The sequence below is a fragment of the Vombatus ursinus genome, unplaced genomic scaffold, assembly GCF_900497805.2.
Source record: "Vombatus ursinus unplaced genomic scaffold, bare-nosed wombat genome assembly UNPS02014779.1, whole genome shotgun sequence".
NCBI lineage: Eukaryota > Metazoa > Chordata > Mammalia > Diprotodontia > Vombatidae > Vombatus > Vombatus ursinus.
The window spans coordinates 51,771,840-51,790,211 of NW_020954557.1; the positions used below are offsets into that span (position 1 = coordinate 51,771,840).

General features: G+C 35.2%; 1 protein-coding gene across 2 annotated transcripts in view; it reads left to right on the forward strand.

Moving 5' to 3' along the window:
* TTC21B (tetratricopeptide repeat domain 21B) overlaps positions 1 to 17,584 on the forward strand; it is a 100,853-nt gene extending 83,269 nt beyond the window's left edge. For both annotated transcript variants that reach the window (XM_027866205.1, XM_027866206.1), the window contains 7 exons: positions 1,190 to 1,340; positions 1,558 to 1,719; positions 4,239 to 4,434; positions 8,539 to 8,763; positions 13,133 to 13,253; positions 15,418 to 15,485; positions 17,163 to 17,584. In XM_027866205.1, coding sequence (XP_027722006.1) covers positions 1,190 to 1,340; positions 1,558 to 1,719; positions 4,239 to 4,434; positions 8,539 to 8,763; positions 13,133 to 13,253; positions 15,418 to 15,485; positions 17,163 to 17,240 — 1,001 coding nt within the window. In that variant the 3' untranslated portion in view covers positions 17,241 to 17,584. The remainder of the gene's footprint in view (positions 1 to 1,189; positions 1,341 to 1,557; positions 1,720 to 4,238; positions 4,435 to 8,538; positions 8,764 to 13,132; positions 13,254 to 15,417; positions 15,486 to 17,162) is intronic.
* The last annotated feature ends 788 nt before the right edge of the window (positions 17,585 to 18,372 follow it).

An 18,372-nucleotide genomic window follows, 5' to 3' on the forward strand; every position in this document is an offset into this window, starting at 1 on the left:
AAAGATATGTACATATCGTTTTCTGGCTTCCAGTAGATACCCTACTGCAATGGCTTCTTGAAGAAGAGAAGGAAAGTTACAGGAAGTTCCTTTCATCCAAGAATTTACAACAGTAGAGGTTGTTTTTGTTTTTAAATCCTGGCCCTCCTGTCACCCTCTCTGACACAGAAAATTGGGCTGGTCAATTGGTAATATTCACAGATCATCACTGTCTACAGTATTATATCAGGTGCTTATACAAAAGTAGATGTTATCTTCCATTTAGTTTAGCCAGAGATACGCAACATGCACAAATGAAGAAACTTAAAAATTACCAACATAATAAAGTTGAATATTAATTTATTTTGTGTAACATCTGTATGTTTAAATACTGAAGAAGTGAATAAAAATATTGGAATGCTCTAGATAAAAGTACAGTCATCAAAAATACAAGTAATCAAGGATGGCTTCTTGGGAATAAAAATTTGTTATATTCAGAAAATAAAGTTAATTATTTTATGTGGAGGAGGTTGGAAATCAATTATGATTGTCTAAAAAAAAGATAGATATAAAAGTGTTGGTTATATGTTGACATCTATCTCATATGCTTTATATGTAAATGTCTGAAAGAGGATAAGAAAATAGAACTAGCTTGCCAACTATCAGATATTTTCAACTGCAGCAAAGTTAGCTGTCAAACCCTTTCTAGACAGCAAGTATCCCTAACCCTCCTTTTAGTATAAATATAAGCTTTAAAATATATATATTTATAAATATATGTGCATTTATAATTCTATACAAAATATAAGCACATGATTACATTTACATAAATATAAAAGAGGACTTTGAGGTCAAAAGTGATGTGGCACATAGATCCTAAATTCTGTAGCATAGAAATATTCAGAAGTTATTCCAAAGTGAAATGTGGCTCATATGCTTATAGGCCAATGGCCCTAGCAGAGAAATGAGTGACAAATCCCAGTGAAGATATAACTTCCAGATTTGATGGTTTAGACTTTGACTGCCAGGATAGGCTGGCTACCAATGTAACTAACCCATACCCATCTAGTGGTTCATCCAGTCATCCAATAATACATTTTTATCCATCCATCATAATATGTTTTTATGTTTAGCTTTGAAATATACTTTCAAGTACATTTAACACTTCATTTATCATTTTGTTCAAATCTTAAATATTGTGTCTTGCCAGACAATTACACAACTTTATCTCGTTTAATTGATCTACTAAGAAGAGCTGGAAAACTTGAAGATGTTCCAAGATTTCTTTTGATGGCTGAGAAACATAATGCCAGAGCCAAATTTGAGCCAGGATTTCAATACTGTAGAGGACTTTATCTTTGGTAAATAAATTTACTTTATAATGGTTTCTTTTAATTCTACCATTGTGTTAAACTGAAACTTACTTTTTTATTGCACAATCTGAACATTGTGAAATATTCTCATACTTGGTATTTAATACTCAAAATAAAAATTTAATTGAAAGTTTAATCATGGTAGTTGAATACATGAAAGAAAAAAGCAATAATATTTGTTGTTTGTTGTTTTTAACCCACCAAGGTATACTGGAGAACCAAATGATGCACTTCGACATTTTAATAAAGCCCGGAAAGACAGTGACTGGGGTCAAAATGCCATTTATAATATGATAGAAATCTGTTTGAACCCAGATAACGAAACTGTCGGAGGTGAAGTATTTGAAAATCTTGATGGAGACCTAGGGTGAGTCATTGAAAATCCATCACTCTTCATTTTTAACAGCTTGGCTAGGAGAGAGATATGGAGCCATTGTACAAGGAAAAGTAAAGTTCTAGTGAGAACACTACCAAAAGGTCAGAAAAGCTGGTCTCAACTGAATAATTGACCTTTTGGTCAGTGGACCAGAGACAGAGAAAGCATTTGGAGTTTCGCTGAATCAGAACAGACTTTAATTGTAAAAATTAGCTGTCACTGCCAGATTCATCTTCCAGAAGACCAGCTCTAATCTGGAGACTCGCTTGTTCAGAGGTCTTAAGTGGCTCCCATTGCCTGTAGAATAAAGTCCAAATTCTTCAACCTGGAATTCAGATTTGTTTCTCTGGCCTTATTTCCTACCACTTAACTTTTCAGTACTCTACATTTCAATTAAACTGAACTTGCTGAGTATTTTGAGGTCTCCTTTGTTCACCTCTTTATGTACATTCTTTCTGCTGCTTCCTCTTCCAAGTAGCTTCCTAAATGCCACCTCTTCTATTAATCCTTCTTTGATCCTTACCCTCACTAAAGTATGAGCTCTCTATCCCTGGAACTGTCATGGCTTTTTTTCTACATGTATTTAGATTTAGTTTGTTCTGACTTGAGTTACAGTTCTTTGTGATCTTATGTTATCTGCCCATTAGATTATAAATTACTTGAGGAAGGTACTGTGACTTATACTTCTTTCATCCCCTGCATCACTGAACATACTGCCTTATACATAGTAGGCATTCAATCATATATTGAATTAAAATAGATTTAATTAGTTTAGAGATAAAACAGGGTAAGTTGTAAAATTTTTAGTTATTACATTCTTACCTAAATAGTAGCCAAATATCAGTCAAAAAATACTCAGTATCAAGTGTTTTCAATTCTCCAACATAAAGCGTCATTAAAAACACAGAAAAAATATATGAAATGATCCTTGACCTCAGGAAGCATCCTATCTAGTTGAAATAATTGAAATAAATAAAATAATTTAGTAACATGGGAAGATAGAGACAAGAAGTGAGTTCAGAATGCGAAGAGGCTTATGTGGTTTGTAGTGCTTAAGGAAGATTTTGCAGGGAGGTGGTAGGACTTGGACTGGTCTTTGGAGGATGAGTAGGAGTTAGAAGGATATTTCACGTGGGGGGGAATGGCAGAAGCACACAGAAGAGTGTGTTGAAGTCTTGGTTGGGGAGCCCAACTAGATCAGCCTGGCTAGAATAAGTCAGGGATGAAAAAGAAGAATAGGAGGTTAGATTGGAAAGGGAGATTGGAGACAGAGGCCATTATCCATTAAATAGCAGGACAGGGAGTTCAAGGAGCAGGGAAATGATAGGATAAAAGCAATGTTTTTAGAAAGCAATCTGATAATCATATGCAAAATAGGTTGAAGGTTGAAAATAAGGAAACTAATTGGGTAGTTATTTCATTAGTCAAGTCATGAGATGGTAAAGACCTGATAAAGCCACAGCCTTGGCAGTGGAAAGGAAAGTATAGGTATATGAGACAGTATAATGTTCCTTGTAAAACAATATCCGGGTGGAAATGTGTAGTAGCTAGATGAAAATGCAGAATCAGAGGTCTTTAGAAAAGAAGTCATGGCTGAAGATAAAGATTTGGTTGTCATTTACATACAGATGATTATTGAAGCAGTGAGAGTGAATGAGAACTCTTGAAATTCCCAATGCTGAGAGTTTAGAGAAAAGAACAAATGGTCAAGGACCACGCCTTAGGTTGAGCAAACATTGAAGAAGAGCAAAAGAGAGAGAAAACAAACAAAATAATTAGGTAGAGAACCAAGATAGTGTCGTGTCCCAGAAACAGAGAGGGACAAAGTTTAACAAAGGAGGGGATGGTTAACAGGATTAAGTACTACAGAGAAATCAGGGAGAATGAGAAATATCCACTGGGTTTGGTGAAGGGGTGACCATTGGCATCTTTCAAGAGCAGTTTTAATAAATTTTGTTTACAAAATATTTAGTAAGTAAAATGACATTGAGCATTCCATGTTCTATTGCAGCTGAAATCCGTAACCTGTTAATGACCAAAATGCTCTTGCTACCCAAATAGGCACACTATTTGACAATGTCACATATGAGGAATTTACCATTTTTGCAAATATTTATCCTATCATTTCCATCCTAATAATATTAGCTTGCTGATTTCCCTAGTTTATAATGTCTGCTAAACTCACATTCATAATACAGAAATGTTACCATACACACAGACGTCAAATAAATTGTCTTTTTATTCCATAGGAAATCAAAATTGATGAATATTGCTTCATTAAGAGCTGAGTTCACCTAATCTTAAAAACATTCTCAAAATTCTTTACTATGTCCTTTATATTAGGAAAAAACTAAGTGGCCTATTTTTTAAAACAAGGCCACTTACATGATGATCTGATTCCAATTTCAGCAAACCTTATTTAGTAAGCAGGAGGGAGTGATTTTCTATGTGTATGTGTGTGTGTGTGTTTATGGATAGAGAGTTACATCGTTTGGCTTTTTTTCATATAGTAATTCCACAGAGAAACAAGAATCTGTGCAGTTAGCTGTGAGAACAGCTGAAAAACTTCTCAAAGAACTAAAGCCTCAGACTGTCCAAGGTCATATACAACTTCGAATAATGGAGAACTATTGCCTAATGGCAACCAAGCAGAAAGCCAACGTTGAGCGAGCATTAAATACCTTCACTGAAATAGCAACTTCAGAGGTTAGTAGTTTGGTTTTTTTTTTTATTTAATGAATACATATTTTCTTTCCAAAGTATTACAGAAGCATATATTTTGAATAGTTGTTTATTTCCAAAAATCAGTTCCTTTGGTACTTTTAAAATAAATGTTCATTTGGCAAAAACATTCACAGCAAATCCCTACTTCAGAAAATAATGTGTTTCTGTGTTTAGAACTGTCATTGATGTGGATATTCTTTAAGAGCTGCTGTTAGGATGCAAAGAACAGGAAATCCCCAGGGTGGCCTGTGGATCATAAGTTAATTCTCAGGGCAGCTGCTGAATGAATCCTCTGGAGAATTTCCAAATTGTAAAGGTGTCCTAGTTTGACTCACTAAGAAAAAAAGATTTGGCTGCTGCAAGGTATCCAAGCTTATCAATTGATGGGAACTTGGAATATTTCCATCTGTGAGGCTAAATGGGGACAGTGTTGACAGTGTGTGAATATATTGCTTATCAGTCATGCAGATAATGACTTGCTTGTATAGGAATACTGCATAAGTTCTAGCCACAGGAAACTGATTTTTACCTTCAGCTCTTCCCACTTTCTTCTTTCCTGGGAAGCTTTCAGCTGTACCTTTTTTTCTTAGAAGGCGTGAATCATTTCCCTTCTTAGTCTATACCAACTTCTCCCCACCCCTAAGTTAAAACAACTTTCTTCTTTACTGGTGTTCCATTTTTCCTTTCAGCCACACTACCACATTTCTGGTCTTGGTGTGAAAATGGCAGAGAAATATCAGTCATTGCTTTCAGCTGAAAACTAATTCCAAGCATACTCCGTTTTCTGCTATTTTGCCACATTACTGACCACTGAAAACTAGTAATTTGCTATCTCCAGTTGGACATCTGGACAGGCAGCAACTGAATGTTTCCTTAAATGTAGCACAAATGTTTATAACATTATGTTACTTAAATCCTACTTTTAGTGCCCTTTGAGAGCAAGTGCTGACTGTTGCAAAGAAAACCATGGTTAGTTATGTGATTGTGCCTTTCACAGAAGGATCCAGGAGTTCCAGATTTCTGTTTCAGAATCACACTAATCTCTGATTCTAATTTGGACAAGGACAACATACCCTAAAGCTTACTCAGGTCCAAACCTAGAAAGGTGTTAAAGGGTTCCCAATAGCTCTGTTTTCCCAGAGCATCAGTATGGCTGTTTTGGCTACAAAATATCCAACTCTCATTTCTCTATTATGAAATTTTGTGTCTTTGAATATTTTTGGGACCATTCGTTTATTTTAATACCCTTAATGTATTGCTTTTTGTATACAAACATGGTAAGAGGAGAGTGAAGTACAGGCCTTTCCTTGGTCTGTCTTTTAACTATTTAATTACCATGTATTTTATAGTCCCCCAACCTCTCTACATCATTTAAATGCTGATAAATATTAGTGCGTCCAGTGAGAGTCCCTTTGTGATGCCTCATTGTGGCATAGAGGTGATTCTGGGTTCTCAAAGGCTATGCCAGTAGAATACAAGCTTTGGCAGATTTTACTGCACTTAAAGGGCTTCAGGTATGGGCCTGGTAGCAAACTGTGTGTGTGTCATATGGAGATCAGCCACATTAAGTTCATAGACTCATTATCAGAAAATTGGCCACTAGGTAATGAATGATTTTGACTACATTAATTCACTTGCCTACCAAGTTACATGAAAGGATTACAATCTGTGACTATAGAAGGAATAACCACATAGATGTAAACATTGCTTCTAAAAGTATTGAAATACAGTGGCCAAAAATCTCAGTTCAGTTTTAATCTTTCATTACTTAAAAAGTGTAAATGCTACAAACTTAAAAAAAAAATTGAAAGGTTAATAATTTGAATTTGTAAATATTCAACCTATATAAACCCAAATTAATATTCAACCTAATCACGATCTTGTGTTATACATTGCTCTATTCAATTCTCAAACTTTCTAGGTAAAAAACTTTCATCAGCCACTGCTCAGTGACTGAAAGGATTGCCTTTGTAATCCCAGCCTTAAGATCATCCAGAGAATAAAGTTTTGATATATACATAATAACTTTGGTGTGACACCCCCCCCACAAGAAGAAGTCTAATGATGATAGATATTGTGATCAGGGTGGCCAGGCAAAATGACCTCCTACACCAGTCTGAGAAAGTATCAGCCAGAAAGTTTCAACACACATAATGCATAATGACTGGGTGCTCCATCTTATTAAAATTAAAAATATTCAAAAATTCATAAGACTAAATATAAAAAATAATTAACCTTCCAATTATTTTTTAGTTTTGTAGTATTTATACTTCTGAAGTTGTGAAAACTTAAAATTTACATTAAGATTGTTGGGGCATCTTGTATAAGTAAATACTGGTGAGGTCATATTAGTGAACTCAAAAGATTTTAGCCCTGGGTTCTTATATTATGTTCCTCTTGTTCTGCTGATAATTTGTCATTTTGTTTCATTCATTGAGGTTCTTGTGCAGTGCTGTGTACCTAGTAGGAGTGCCATAAATATTTTGAACATGATAGATTCTTGAGCAGTTTCATTTTCCTTTAGTATATACATGTAAATATAAAATTGCAAAGTGGTATCATTTAACAGCAAGGTCCTAAAGCACAACCTTCCACTAACATTCTAACAATGCCCTCAGTAGTTTCATTTTGCTGGAATGTATGTGTGTGGCAGATGGATGACAGAAGCTGCTATCTGGAGTGCAGAAGGAGGATAATTACAAGTTTGCCAAGTCTAAGAAAATCTGTAAGAACAGAGTGAAACTCAGTTTCAAGTGATATGTCATAGCTGCAGAATGCTGGAAAAACAGTACTCAAGTGTGTAATAATCAAAAAGAGTTCATTGTGAGCAAGGGTGTTATGCTCCCTATGAGATGAGAAAAGAGAAGAAGAGGTAGAACCAGTGACTGATATCCTTCTTGCTATCTTGTAGCCAATTACAGCTACCTTCCAAATAATAGACTATGCATCTTGTCATTGTTGACAGTTGTATCTATTAATTACATTCGTGTGCACATATATGAATAATAGTAATATAATCTTTTAAGATGTAGATTATGGTATTAAACTAATTCACTTAGCTAACTGAATAGACTGTTCTCCACATTTTCCCTTCTAACTGCTGACCCACATACTATATACCACTTCCTCAGTGTTTCTAGGAACACACATTTAGTGCTTCTGTATATGTTCTGTTATTTTGCCATGGTTCAAATGCAGGTGTATTATCCATGAATGAACTTTGTTCCTTGCGATCATAAACAATTGATTATCTTTACTATTTCTCACTTTTTGTTCCAAAGAGGAAATGTAGTACAGTGGAAAGAACACAGGATTTGGCATATGAAAACCTGGGTTTAAAGCCTTGCTTGACCTATGCAGCCAAGTCATTTGGCCTCTGTAGGCCTCTTGTTTCCTCCTCAGAAAAAATAGTGGGGCTGAATTAGACCTCTAGGTATCTTATGCATTTTATAAATATGAATTTGATATTTCTCATAATTACTTAAAAGAAAAGTAATCTACACCAATTTAATATTTGGTCAGGTGCACCAGATGAAAGATGAACAAGATTAAAGGTGAGGAAAAAAGAAAAAGGGGAGACTAATTTAAAAAGCAAGAAGATAAAGGTTACATATTTAATTACATATACATAAATTCATTTCTTGTTATAATGCATATTTTAGGAAAACTGACAGAAATGTTAAGTGACTTTTCAACATAAACACTTGAAAAGTAAGGACTATGTTTAAAATGCTTGTTTTCACTTGTACAACAAAACATACACCAGAAGTGGAGTCAGACTAATTATCTGGCATCAGGATATGTTACTTGCATGATCGATTGTGTGTTCCCTGTTAGATGTGCCAGAGTTTCTTCATCTAGATTCTAGTGTAGTGCTTTGAATATGAGGATATAGAATGTCATGTAAGGATGACCATTTCAAATAATTATATATTTCAGAAGTGATGGAACCCAAAATAAGACCTTTCTGTCAAAATCTAGTTTTATATTGCATATAAACAAATAACATATTAGCAAATTTCTTAAGAAAAACTAGTAATCTATATGTGTATCTACAGTGTCTCAATTTTAAAAGTTTAATTACAGAAAGATCACATTCCAGCACTTTTGGGGATGGCAACAGCATTTATGATCTTGAAACAAACACCACGAGCCAGAAACCAACTGAAACGAATTTCAAAAATGAATTGGAATCCTATTGATGCTGAGGAGTTTGAGAAGAGTTGGCTGCTGCTTGCTGATATTTATATTCAATCAGCAAAATATGATATGGCGGGTGAACTGCTAAGACGGTGCCTGCGTCATAATAGGGTAAGTAATAAAAGTAATTTCCTTTGTTTTATGAAGTATATTTAGGTTTTTTTTGTAATGAGCTGTACTATTCATATGCTGTTCATTTTCAAGGAGTTTTTTGTATGTTCCTTTGCAAGAGTTGGGATGGCAGGGTTGGGGTGGAGAATGGAATGCTTATTCTTGATGTGATCAGGAAATAAACAAGAAAAACAGGAGATAAGCAATTTATCTTTGAGTTAAAAAATAAATAACTGCAGATGCTATTCAGTCATTTTCATTCATCTAAGTAATTTATGCATGTTTCAAGTTTCAGCTGTGAGTATGCAGTACTTAGTAAAGGTGTTTGTAGAATGTCAAGTGTTTGCCTCTGATTATCTATCCTATCCAGAGCTAATGAAAATTGCAGAAAAATATCAATTGTGGGCTTCTGCCTCATTTGCTAAAAGAAATACTGAATTTACTGCAGCTGGGTGCCATTCCCATGTTTTAAAATACTCTATGCAAAATACATTTTGTAAAAATGCCTTTTCAGGTTTTAATGTGGATTGTTTAATGAAAATGTTAATGTTTAATTGCAAAATGTAGTATATATTTTTACAGCGTAAAGCCCTTTTTAACAAAATTATTTTTAAGCATTGAATTCTTTTATAAGGGGCAAAATTATTTTAAATATGTGATTCTTTCCTAATTAATTTATCTAATTACTCTAAGAGTACCTTGAATTTGCCTTAGTTTCTTGGGGATGTTTGTTATTATAGTTTCATAAATTATTTCAGGATCTCTGCTATGCTAACCTAAACTACATTTGTAGTTTCAGGGAAATATATTAGCAAAAACTGTTTCTAGAGTGATAAGTGAGACCTTCTAATGAAATAATATTGTTACTAAGTTCTTAGAAAACTTAAAGATACGTCATTTATCAGTTGTCTTTCCCAAATGATGAAGTAGACAGTGTTTTAACTAGACTTAAAACACAACTTTGAAAAATTTAAGAAACTGTAGAAATAAATATATGGTCTGGTCATGTGTTTAGGCTTGACGCAGTACAACAACAGTCTCTTCAGCAATGAGAGGGGTGTGGGGCACGCCAAAATTCAGTTTGGTGGCCTGTTGGCACAGTATGCCTGGATATGGTGGCTTTTTTTAAGACAGCAGTCATGCTCACTGATTTCCTGTGTCTATAAATTCATAAAAAGTGAGACTTGGAAAAAAGAACCTATAGCTTAGAAACCTCGCACTTTACAATTCTCATGTATATTCTCTTACACCCATTTGAAGGCATCTTTGTATTGATTGTAATAAAGTAGCTCAAAAACAATGTGCATACTTCCAGATGTTTGTTAGTTGATGATGACAGGTTGGAAGAGAAATTGTATTCTAATTATTGTACTATGGCATTTCTAAACACTTTGGAATCTTTAAGGAGTTGACTGCTTTAACAAAAGTAAACAAAAGGGTTTTAAGAATTATCTATTGGGGGCAGAACCAAGATGGCAGAGTAAAAGCAGTGACTTGCTTGAGCTCTCTCCCCCAAACCCCTCCAAATACCTATAAAAACATGACTCCAAACAAATTCTAAAGCAGCAGAACCCACAAACAGACAGAGTGAAACAAATTTCCAGCCCAAGATAACCTGGATGGTTGATTGGAAAGGTATATCATGCCAGGCTGGGAGAGGAACACAGTTGGGCGTGGGCACGCAAGCAGCAATGAACCTGGAGCAGGCCTCAGAGGACTGAGTCAGCTGTGGCAGTTTCCAGACTTCTCAACCCATTAACGCCAAAGACAACTTAGAAGGTCAGTAGGAAAAGTCTGTTTCTGCGGTGAGAGAGAAGGCGGGGTCCCAGCCCCATTCCCCAAGCTCAGCCCTGGGGCATCAGCTGCCTCCTGAGCTTCCGGCCCACAGTCTGAGGGGGAATCAAGTGACTGATCAGAGGGGGATTTCAGGGATCTCTCTGCTGGTGCAGGATTCTCTTGCTTTGCCCGTGATTGGATCTGGGTCACAGTTCTGGGTGGCAGTCCTGGCGCGAGGAGGAGCATTGGCATGGTGGAGCTTATAGTGGCTGTGGAGAGGAAATCCTCCTTATAGTTCCAAGACAGAAAAGAGTGCTTGTGGTCACTCATAGACCAGAGCACAGGCCAGGAAAGGAGTAAACACCTCGCCCTTGATCATAGCACCTTGGAAGAACTGAAAATTTATAGGTCCCTAGAAGTATCTCTGAAAACAGCTGCACAAAACCCCTGAAGCTTGGGACAGTACATTCTCCACACTAGAAACAGACCCCTATCTTAACAAAGGGTTTATAACTCAAGTAATTGGCTGGGATCAAGAGCAAGCAGTGCAAAAAGAGTCAGACTATTGTTTTACTTTGGTGACAAAGAAGATCAAAACACACAACCAGAAGAAGACAACAAAGCCAAAGCTCCTACATCCAAAGCCTCCAAGAAAAAATATGAACTGGTCCCAGGCCATGGAAGAGCTCAAAAAGGATTTTGAGAAGCAAGTAAGAGAAGTAGAGGAAAAACTGAGAGTGATGCTAAAGGAGACCCAAAAAAATACTGAGGAAGATAACACCTTAAAAAATAGCCTAACCCAAATGGCAAAAGAGGTCCAAAAAAGCCAATGAGGAGAAGAATGCCCTTAAAAGCAAAATTGGCCAAATGGAAAAGGAAGTCCAAAAGCTTACTGAAGAAAATGCTTCCTTAAAAATTAGAGTGGAGCAATTGGAAGCTAGTGACAATTTGAGAAATCAAGGCACTGTAGCACTAATCCAAAAGAATGAAAAAATAAAAGAGAATGTAAAATATCTCATTGGAAAAGCAATTGGCCTGGAAAATAGATCCAGGAAAGAGAACTTAAAAATTGTTGGACTGTCTGAAAGCCATAATCAGAAAAAGAGCCTAGACATCATCTTTCAAGAAATTATCAAGGAAAACTGCCCTGATATTTTAGAACCAGAGGGCAAAATAGAAATGGAAAGAATCCACTGATCACCTCCTGAAAGAGATCCCCAAAGGAAAACTCCTAGGAATATTGTAGCCAAATTCCAGAACTCCCAGATCAAGGAGAAAATATTGCAGGCAGCCAGAAAGAAAGAATTCAAGTATTGTGAAAACACAGTCAGGATAACACAGGATTTAGCAGCTTCTACATTAAGGGACCAGAGGGCATGGAGTATGATATTCCGGAGGGCAAAGGAGATAGGACTACAACCAAGAATCACCTATCCAGCAAAACTGAGTATAATCCTTCAGGGGAAAAAAATGGTCATTCAGTGAAATAAAGGACTTTCAAGCATTCTTGATGAAAAGACCAGAACTGAATATAAAATTTGACTTTCAAATACAAGACTCAAGTGAAACATGGAAGAGGTAAACAGGAAAGAGAAATCATAAGAGACTTATTAAGGTTGAACTGTTTACATTCCTGCCTGGAAAGATGATATTTGTAACTCATGAATCCTTTGTCAGGATTAGGGTAGTGGGAGGGAAAAAAATTATATGTATGTATGGATAGATAGAGGGCACTGGGAGTTGAAGATGAAGGGGTGATATCTGGAAAATAAAATTAAGGAGTGAGAGAGGATTATACTGGGAGAAGGAGAAAGGGGGAAGTAGAATGGGGTAAATTATGTCACATGAACCAAGTAAGAAAAGGCTTTTACAGTGGAGGGGAAATAAGGGAAAGTGAGAGGGAATGAGTGAATCTTATTCTCATAGGATTTGGCTTAAGGAGGAAATAACATACACAATGGGGTATGGAAATCTATCTTACCCTACAGGAAAATAAGGGGGAAAGGGGACAAGAGAGCAGGGGTTTGACAGAGGGGAGGGCAGACTGGGGAAGGGGATAATCAAAAGCAAACACTTCTGAGGAGGGACCAAAAGAGAGAATAGAATAAATGGGGGGTAGGATAGGATTAAGGGAAATATACTTAGTTTTTCACAATAGGACTACTATGGAAGTGTACACATCTTTAGCCTGTATCAAGATGCTTGCCTTTTCAATGAGGGTGGGTGGGGAGGGAGGAAGGGAGGAAATTTGTAACTCAAAGTTTTAAAAACACATGTAAAAATAAATAGATAGATAGATAAATAAATAAATGAATGAATGAATTATCTATTGGGGCAGCTAGGTGGCACACTAGATAGAGCACCGGCCCTGAAGTCAGGAGAACCTGAGTTCAAATCCAGCCTAAGACACATGATACTCACTAGCTGTGTGACCTTGGGCAAGTCACTTAATCCTGATTGTCTTGCCAAATATATATATATATATATATATATATATATATATATATATCTTGTAAGTACATAGTTTCAAACTTTCTGAATGAAATGTTGGAGGTATTGATTTATATAAATCTTAATAAATATTTTTCTTCAGTCTTGCTGCAAAGCCTATGAATATATGGGATATATAATGGAGAAAGAACAAGCTTATAAGGATGCTTCTGTGAATTATGAGATGGCATGGAAATATGGCAATCAGACAAATCCAACAGTGGGTGAGTGGGGTAAAGGGATAGTAAATGGTCGCATTTTATTCCTAAATCTTAACTTAGATAGGGTTGGGGAGTTTTGTTTATGTTATACACAGCAGAAGCTACAGTAAGAAGTAGCTACTTAAAGAGCTTTCTTTTGAGAGCCCTCCTGAAATGAGAATATCTTGATATCCTTACTAATCTTTTAACTGTTTATGCTTACAAGGGACAATTCTTTAAAACCTCATCGTTCACCATTTCTTTTAACATGTTATATGTTCATAATATCTTAAAGTTGATAAAGACCACCAAAAAGGTCTTTAGTCCAATTTTCTTCCCAATAGAAGCACCTAGTTTTTGATCCTAGTTCATCCCCTGTGCAGTATCCCAAACATGCCTAATCCCTCTTCTACATGACACATCTTCAAGTGCTTTAGGACATCTAGCATGTCCTCAGTTTTATACAAGCCAGCCATCCCCAGTTTCTTCAATCATTTTTCATATGAAATAGTTTCCAGAATACTCATTATTCTTCCTACCCACCTACATACTATATGTCTCTCTTAAAATGCACTTCCAGTATTGGATACAGTGCTCACTTGTAGTCTGACCCACACAGGTTGAAGATCTAGGCATTATTAGACTAAGCTTCATCAGAGTAGTAATTGTGGCTTGTTCTTTGACTTATCTCCTGCATCATCTAGCATATAATGGCTATTGCATATACATTTAATGAATTGATGCAGCACATGATTGTATTGCCCTTTCTTTAGTAGCCATGTCAGATTGGTTTATATTGAACTTGTGTTTAAAACTTCTAAGTATTTTTCACTTGAAGTGCTACTTGTTTAAGCATATTTCATGTTGCTTTTATATAAATGTTTTTTGAAACTAAATATAAGACTTTACATCTTTTCCTATTAAATTTTGTCTTGTTCATTTAAATTCATTGTTCAAGTCAACATATATTTATTTATTATTCATCTTCTTCCAGGTCACTCAAAAAACCTCTGGGTTACCTCCTTCTGATCCTACATTTAATTTTGTGTATGAATTTGGTAATTTGAGACACTTTTCTAAATTTTGACTAAGTAGAGGTGTGTAGTTTAACATGACACTATTTGTGGTGGCACTTAATCATTTAGATGCACAGTAGATTTATCCTGAAATTCTCTAGTGTTTTATTCATAATATACCTTCGGATTTTTGTGTCTTGAGATGGGTTTTCACTTTATTCTAGTACGGTATTTCTCAGAATAGAACTTGGAAGTCCCAGGAAAAGTTTAGGTAACTGAGGTTGTTACAAAAACAGAAGTTTGAAATCCCAAAAAAACTGTGTAGTGGTGTGTGTGAATTATGAGATCTCTTCCAACCTGTCATAATGTGTGAGCCCATTTGGTCTGGCTGGTCTCACTGTCCAATTCTCTCTCCACTCGATTTCATCCTCTACTCAGACATCAAAGTGATCTTCCCGAAGTGAAAGTAAACTCCAATGGCTTTCTGTTACCTCCAAGATCAAAGATAAAAGTTTCTGTTTGCTCTTTAAAGCCCTTCATAAACTGGCCCTTTCCCACCTCTCCAGTCTGTTTACACTGCACATACTCCATAATCCTAACACTGGCCTCCTTCTGTTTCTTGCACAAGACACTCCATCTCAAACTCCATACATTTCATGGTTTTCCCTGTGCCTGGAATGCCCTGCCTCCTCACCTCAGCCTCCTGACTTCCCTGGCGATGTCTCAGTGAAAATCCCACCTTCTGCAAGCCTTTTTTGATCCCCCTTAAAGCTAATGTCTTCCCTTTGATGAGATTACCTCAAGATACCCTGTATTTAGTTTATTTGTGTATAGTTGTTTGCTGTTTGCCTCCCTATTAGACTGTGAGCTCCTTGTGAGCAGGGACTGTTTTCGCCTTTCTTTATATCCTGGGACAGTGCTTGGCACATAATAGGCACTTTACAAATGTTTTTTGCCTGACTGACACAGTCTTCTCTGAATAACAGCAAATACTCTCTGCTGTGTCTTTCCTTTCCTACTTTATTGTGTTGTTCTTATTGCTTCATTCTTGCTGATCCCAATGTAGTCCCTTGTATTCCACAAAATTAAAGCAAACTGGTAGAACAAGTCAAGTAAAAAAATGGGGCATATTTATAAACATGTATTTTATCAGTATCATTTTTTCTTTATAGGCTACAAACTTGCATTTAATTATTTAAAAGGGAAAAGATACGTTGATGCCATTGATATATGTCACAAGGTAAATACTTTTAAAATAAAAATAGTTTTTTACTTACACAGTTTAACATAATGAGACATTGGTGTAACTATGTAATAGCCTTTTTTTAGTGAACCTCAAGATAGACTTTAGCTACATTGCAACTATCATGAACACTCTTATCTAGCATTACTGCAAAATGGAGTGTTCTAGTCATTGTAGATAGTCGATATTCCCTAAATCTGAATTATAAATTTTCACAGAGTTTAGAATGTGACAAATATACTTAATTTATTATCTTGAGCATAATTTCAAAAATCTTTGAAGATTGAAAAGGTCCATCATTAGCATCTTGTGGAGCCTCAAGCTCATCACTGCAGAGAGTTCTGTTGTTGAGGGGCTTAAATGTTAGCAAATAGAGTTCAGATGAATAGAATTCTGGGAGATAAATTTTTCTTCAGTTTGGTAGTATATTAGATTGAAATTAAATTATTCCTCTCATGGCACTGAAATGTAATTATGCTAAATAAATAGTTTTTATCATTTTTTGCTGTGTTATCCAGTCTCTGTAGGAATTTGATACTTTAAACCACTCATATCTTTTTTGTATAAAAATTCCTAAAATTATGAAATTGAGACATTACAACTGATATGTTTTATGGTGATCCCTTCACTTATTGTATCTCAGCGATGTCATCAGACTCATGATAACTACCACTACTAATAGTTCATCCTGTTAAATACACTGACATGTACTTATACAAGTCAGTTATTCCTAAGGAAAAAAGGGTCTAATCATGATAAAAAGGGGTCTTATCATGATAAGAGTATCCTGCCAGTACAATAAAACTTGAACCACAATATCTGAGGAAGTTGGCATACTGTTTATTTGAAAGCAAATGCTCTGGTTTTGGTTTTTGTTGTTAAAACCTTTTTTAAAATATTAGTTTACTTTCATGTCTTAACAAGTACAACATAATGAATATAATTAAATCTTTTTTAATAACTGAGGTCTTTTTAGTGCCCCAGGGTGATCATTCAAAACAGTTCTCATAATACAGTTTTGTATGTGTTGAAGCTGTGAGAGATGAAGCAAAATGTATACTGCCCCCAGGATGTGGCCTATAAAGTTTTGTGTTTTATTTTGAAATAAATCTCTAATGACAGGTTGTTTTCTTGTAATCTGATTCTCCTAAATGTAGAATTTTAAAATGGAAAATAAGAGGTTCTATTTAAGATCTGTTTGATAAAGATTTTACTACATTATAAATTGTTTTGATGTATGTAGTTTCAGATTGAGGAATGAAGTAATGAAGTATCTAGAGGACAATCAGTTGTCTGAGCTGATCTTTTAATCTATAACTTGAGATGATTTAATTTAACCTTGGTTTTATGAAACCTTAATTGTGGCTGGTTAAATGTAAAGTAAACCTAATGTAAGACTAAATACATGTAGTATGAGAAAAATCATATCCTTTTTTCTTAAAACATGCAGTAAAATCCTGTTGTTATCACCCTGACATGTAATCACTTCATAGTCAGTTACTCTGAGATTTCTTTAATTGTTTTTTTAATATGCTCAGGTTCCAAAATCTTTTGAAAAATATTCATCAGAAAATCATAACTCTTTTTGTACAAAAGAGTAATCAGAAAGCTCATTTGATTTCCTAGTTCCATACACTTAGTAATTATTTTCAATTCTCTTTTTTACCTTTACAGGTTCTCGAAGCACATCCAACTTATCCGAAAATCCGAAAAGATATACTTGATAAAGCACGTGCAGCTTTAAGAACTTGAACTTTATTGTCCCTAGATTCCTAAATTGAAGCAGAGACTAAAAAAGAAATATGATATTAAATTATTTCTATTGTTACTAGGATTTGGCTCAAATTTATTTTACAAAGAAAATTTTTTTTCAGAGTTGATAGTTATTATTCTCCAGCAGAGGCTGCTGTTGTATATGAAGAGAAACATTCAAATAGATATTTTCAAGCATAGAGGAAGTTAATTGAGAAGAACTCTCTTTTATTGACTGTCTTTGATTAAAAACAATCTCCAAAACTATAGTCTTCCACAATAGGAAGAGCTTTTTCCTTTCTCTTTAAAAATGTCTTCACAAATCAAATTAAAACAAACTTAATGCCAAAATTTTTAATGTAATACTTGTGTTCCTTTCATGAAAATGCATTTAAAACAATGAGATTTCTTTTCTGTTACTATTTTTAAGCAGTTTCAATTGTTGGCATCAATCTAAATGTCATTTGTAAATAACTCATAAGAGAAAATCAATTTGTTTTAATAAATATTTTCTAATTCAAATATTGTGTTCATCTCAATTGCATTTTTCTTTAGTCTTCTAAGCAACTGGATATGCTAAAAGGGAGTCGTTCATTCTAATGTAACTCTATCTTTTTGTCTATGTGCCCTTCAGTACTTAAAAATAGAATCACAAAATCATAAGAGTTGGAAAGCACCTCGGATGCCATCTTAAAACAGGAATCCCCTATAAAGCGTCTTAATTTCTGCTTAACCTTTAGTGAGGAAATAACTCATCCCACCTTTGCGGAATAGACAAGTAGGCGGTACAGTGGGGGGAGCACAAGGTCTGTCAGGTCCAGTCTTTCTGAGTTCAAATCCAGCCTTATACACTTACTAGTTATGTGACCCTGGGCAAGTCACTTGGCTTCTGCCTCACTCTCCTCATATGTAAAATGAGATTAATGATAGTGCTCAACTCCAGGGTTGTTATGAGGATCAAATAAGATGATATATGTAAAGCACTTAGCATTGTACCTGGAACATAATTAGTGCCCTATAAATCTTAGTCTTTAGTGTTGTTAGTAGTAGTAGTAGTATTAGAATGGACATTTTCTTTACATGGAGCTAAATCTGCCTTTTCAACTTCCATTTACTATTTCTAGTTCTGACC